This window comes from Magnolia sinica, chromosome 8 (assembly GCF_029962835.1).
Source record: "Magnolia sinica isolate HGM2019 chromosome 8, MsV1, whole genome shotgun sequence".
Lineage (NCBI taxonomy): Eukaryota > Viridiplantae > Streptophyta > Magnoliopsida > Magnoliales > Magnoliaceae > Magnolia > Magnolia sinica.
The window spans coordinates 57,698,443-57,703,245 of NC_080580.1; the positions used below are offsets into that span (position 1 = coordinate 57,698,443).

General features: G+C 40.7%; 1 protein-coding gene across 2 annotated transcripts; it reads left to right on the forward strand.

Annotated features, from left to right (window-relative positions):
* Positions 1 to 221: 221 nt before the first annotated feature.
* On the forward strand, positions 222 to 4,602 carry LOC131253341 (putative protein phosphatase 2C 53). 2 transcript variants are annotated; one of them, XM_058254310.1, is made up of 4 exons: positions 222 to 698; positions 1,929 to 2,267; positions 2,696 to 2,875; positions 2,986 to 3,124. In XM_058254310.1, exons 1-4 carry the CDS (start codon positions 255 to 257, stop codon positions 2,986 to 2,988), a joined length of 966 nt encoding a protein of 321 aa, XP_058110293.1. In that variant the 5' UTR covers positions 222 to 254; the 3' UTR covers positions 2,989 to 3,124. The 2 variants fall into 2 exon arrangements, with proteins under 2 accessions (XP_058110293.1, XP_058110292.1); XM_058254309.1 differs by having other exon boundaries at positions 223 to 698; positions 2,981 to 4,602.
* Positions 4,603 to 4,803: the final 201 nt, after the last annotated feature.

Genomic DNA, 4,803 nt, shown 5'->3' on the forward strand with positions numbered 1-4,803 from the left:
CTATCGTGTATCCCACCTGAGTATTGGATCTGCTTTAATTTTGAGCCCATGTGTTAACATGATCTGAAAGAACGGATGGATGGAGTGGATATCTCACAAATATCACAGTGGCCCCATTTAGCTTTCCGTCGCGTGAAGGAAGTTCCTTCGAACTGCTTTCTCAGCGTATCCGTGTCCGTACCACTGGAGCGCGTCCCCTCTATAAATACCCCACCCATCGACACTTCTCTCTTCCATCTCTCCTCTCTCTGACTATGAAAATCATGTCTTATACCGTTGGAGTAAAAGGCTCTCCTGCATTCTCCCCATCGCGGACCCCACTTCTTACCAAAACCTCTTCTTCTTCTCCCAAAACATCTCCCTCTTCTCTGTCTCCTTCTTCTTCTTTTCGCCTCCGATTCTTGCAGAAGCAAGCCAGCAGCCTTAGCAGGAAAGATGCTTCCATCGTAGCTGTTGATCCTTCTCATTCTCCTCCTCCTCCACCTCCTCCTTCTATGAGCTTGAAGCGAAAGAGGCCCACTCGGATCAACATCCCTGACCTCAATTCCTTGAGCTTGACGCTGCCAATCGCGTCGGAAGGCGTTAAAGAGGTGGAGATCAAGGGTAAGCAGTTCTCTGTCTTCTGCAAGAAAGGGATTAGGGAAGCAATGGAAGATCGGCACGCAGCCGTTGTTGATCTACATGACGATCCCAAACAGGTATTTTTGTTCATCCGAAAATAACTTTTTCTTTCTTTTTTGAATCCGATTTGTTTAGATGCTAGAAATAGAGAGGGTTCTGAAATTTTGAGGAAGCAGCGGCGATCGGTATAAATAGAGATTGGGAATTTATGCTATTGTGACATGATGAGGGAACTAATAACTTCACCAGCCACTTGTGTAGGAGATCTGGACCATTAAAGCGATGGGCCCCACCATGGAGATCATCCTTTTTGAAAAAACGGCTGATTTCGTGTTGGTGCCTACCATTTTCATCGCACTGGTATCCTACACATGTGGCATGCCGACGGGAAAATGGTAAGGCATTATCAAGTTATTGTGCCATCAGATTAAATGATGAATGAACTGATCAGCTACAGACAAGTGGTGCTCAGGGCATTCACACCGTCAAAGCAGTGGGCCCCACCATGGAGATAGTCCTTCTTGAAAACCAGGCTGATGAATGGTTGTTCTAATTCCATGAATCCTTTTTGTTGGTGCCTGCTACTTTCATGGTAAGGATATCTTATACAAGCGGCATGTGGCAGAGAAAGATGGTCCAGCACCACAAGTTATCATGATCAGTTTGTTCCCTTGTGAGACTGAGAGATGTTGTGTGAACTATAGAAAGTGGGTAATGAGTAAAAATGGCTACCATTGTGAAATTCCATATGTGATGAGCAAATTCTTGAAAATGAAGAATGGGTACAAATAGGGAAATTTGTGAAATTTAGAAACTTACATGCGATCTATAGACAGTTCGAATAAGTAGAAATAGGGAAAATTTGTGAAATTGAGAACTATAGGTAAGGAGGTAGAAATAGGGAAGTCAGGGAATTTATAGTTGGAAGGGAATGATCGTCCCATCATATTATAGTGGGGAATACCTGTATATGATGAGTAGGAACTGCCTTGATTGGTCTACATCATTTTGAGAGGTAAGCTCCATCTCTTTTGTTTGCTTGTGACCCAAAATTTGCTACTGTCCAATCAAGAGCCTAGGAATGGATGCTAGGTAAAAAATTATTGATAGTGGCACATACCCAATGGCCAAAAATCCATTCATCAAGCGATTAGGATCATTCAACCCAAATGATATTGGGCTGAGGTGAATCTAAGGTGGGCTAAGCTGCAATGAATTGTACCTCTTATAGGAAGTTGGTAAATAGACTGAGACTACAAAAGAATTTGCAAATTTTTTAATTGGTGTTTTTATTTGTTTTTTGGCAGGCATTTTTCGGCGTCTTTGATGGGCATGGAGGTGTGAAAGCAGCTGAATTTGCCGCAGAGAACATGGGTAAGAAGATAATGGATGAAGTGATGAAAAGTGGGGGTGATGGAATCAAGGCTGCTATTAGGAGTGCTTATTTGGCTACAGACTCGGAGTTTTTGAAAGAGGGCACCAGGGGCGGTGCTTGCTGCGTAACTGCTCTGATCAAGAACAGTGATCTCATCGTCTCCAATGCTGGAGACTGTCGTGCTGTTTTGAGCAGAGGAGGGGTTGCAGAGTCCCTCACAGATGATCATCGGCCTTCAAGGGAAGACGAACGTGATAGAATTGAGAACCTTGTAAGTTCAATTATTCATATCTCTTGTTATGCTTGCTTGATTCCCAAACTTACACCATCTATGGCTGATTTCCACATTAATCTGTGTGGACCATCCACATGTTGAGCTGCACATCTGGTGGTACATAGGTCAAAATCAGCCCATTCTGACAATCACAGCCATTGTAAAGATAGCATGCAATGGATGGTTAAAAAAGATATGGTGGTGCTCATATTTTGCAGGCAAACGTCCATTATTTGGATAGTTGGGACTATCTTCTGATCAGTATGATTTTTGGGTCATGACCCTTATAACAAGACAGAACCTGACACTGGATAGTTTCAATCCCATTGCTCCATCTATCGAATTACAATCACCATATTTTCCCTTTTGCGGTTTTTATATCAGTTGGATTGAAACTGATGGATTAATTGAATATCTTCTTGCAGGGTGGCTATGTGGATTGCTGCCGGGGTGTGTGGAGATTACAGGGTTCCCTGGCTGTATCCAGGGGGATCGGAGATTCCCATCTTAAGCAATGGGTTACAGCAGAGCCAGAGACGAAAATCCTAAGAATCAAACCTGATTGCGAGTTCCTAATCCTCGCCTCTGATGGGCTATGGGATAAGGTAATTTAGTTTTTATAACAGCAATCGCTCTTGAGAATATGTTCCAAAGCATTCAAACTTCTATATGAATGATCTTAAATTTAAATGGAATCTTTGTTATTTCAGGTTAGTAATCAGGAGGCAGTAGACATTGCTCGATCTGGGTGCTTAAAAACTGACGAGGTATCGATGCTCTCCGCCTGTAAAAATCTGGTTGATTTGTCCGTATTGCGAGGTTCCATCGATGATGTCAGCGTTGTGATAATCCAATTGGGCCACTTTATTTGAAGGAGAAAACTCACATCTATTTTTAAAGCTTGCATTGGTGGAGGCTAGCTACAACACTGTACAATCATGCTGATATAATCGATGGTGAGGATGACAATAAGATGATGATGGTGGTGGCTGCTGTCCGTCATTGTGACTAAGAAGGGCAGACTGTTTTTACGTTTTATCGACCATTCTTTTATTGATTAATTTACCATTCTTTTATTGATTAGTTCATCTCTAATGTAGATATATTAACAGACTTAGAAAAGAGTCTCCCCTTCTTATTTTTGTATCTAAAACATATTTGCTATTCATTTCATTTGTGGTAAGAATTCATTCATTGAATCTTTTCCCATTGTGTGTCTTCGAAGTGTTGATCAAGATATCCTATGCTGGTGTGGGTCCCGGATCTCATCCTTACCAACGGGCAATGGAATAAATCCCTGATTATTGGTCTATGGAACTTGAGATTGAGATATAGAAATTGTTGATATTGATCTTCCTAATTGTTGATATTCATCTTCCTAGTGTTGGTCTATGGAACTTGAGATTTGTGCTTCAGAAATTGTTGATATGCATCTTCCTAGTGTTGGTGTTGTCAGAGATCCGAGACAGCGATTCTTCAATAAGCTGAAGTAAATGATTGAAAGCTCAGCTCTGAAATATGCAGACTCCTCTGGAAATTGCCCTTTCTCCTGAAATTAGATATTGTTTGTGGAAATTATTGCACAACGAGCTTTCAACAACTTTTTCCAGATGGAAAGCTTTTCTTCCCAGCAAATGCGACACATGTAATGCAATTGCTCTCAAGATGACTCGTCCACTTATTTATTATCTGTAGAAGATGTGGTTCTTCAACCACTGTGGTTGAATAAACGTATCCTATACAAGTAGGTTGGTGGGAGCCACAGACGTAGCGCCGGTTCATACCCATTGTTGCCAATTCATGCCAGCCAATCAGAGCCAATTAAGTGTGATCTGAATAGATTTGCGGGTATATTTGGATATCTTTGGGATATTAGAAGATGATTTTACAATAATACAGCTAGAGAACATCCTATGACAACACATCTTCTACTAAGTGGTTGATTGAATAGCAATAGTGTAGAAGTGATTACTAGGACAAATGACAGGAGTATAAACAAGAAGGATTAAAACGTGTTAAATGGTTCTAGATGGTGAGAGTAAGGCTAAAAGGAATCCATTAAAGCTAAAAGGAATTCAGTAGAAAGATTTGTCTCATACCAACCCAATCAAACCCAATATATCTTTCAATTATCCGTCATTTATATTTCTTAGTGTAACCACTAAGCCTCTCTACAAGTCCATTACATTTCTTAGTGTAATCCTTTAATTTTTGCCTGTTGCTTACATTCCATAGTGTAATCCGTAGCGTTAATCTAGTAGTTGATAATATTGACCGTAATTTGGGTCTATGCTCATACGTTGGATTCAGTTTTCCATCCAAGAAGGTGTTTTACACCTGCTCTTCATGATCGACTATAAGGTTTCCTTTCCTATTTTTCTTTTATCTATATTGAAAAGTCATTTCGTACGAAATGCAAAGGTGTGACCCATCATCAGAAGACGAACCCTACCCTCTGAATATCACCTGATCCTATTTCATACTAAGCGAGTGACTAAATAGGCGATCGATATCATATACTAGTAACGTATTT

What these genes read in the sequence shown, in the direction of transcription:
- LOC131253341 (XM_058254309.1), top strand. Translation starts at nt 255, where the DNA reads ATGAAAATCATGTCTTATACCGTTGGAGTAAAAGGCTCTCCTGCATTC. An exon ending in TACATGACGATCCCAAACAG is followed by an intron (nt 699 to 1,928) that starts GTATTTTTGTTC and finishes GTTTTTTGGCAG; the next exon opens with GCATTTTTCGGCGTCTTTGA. An exon ending in CTGATGGGCTATGGGATAAG is followed by an intron (nt 2,876 to 2,980) that starts GTAATTTAGTTT and finishes TTGTTATTTCAG; the next exon opens with GTTAGTAATCAGGAGGCAGT.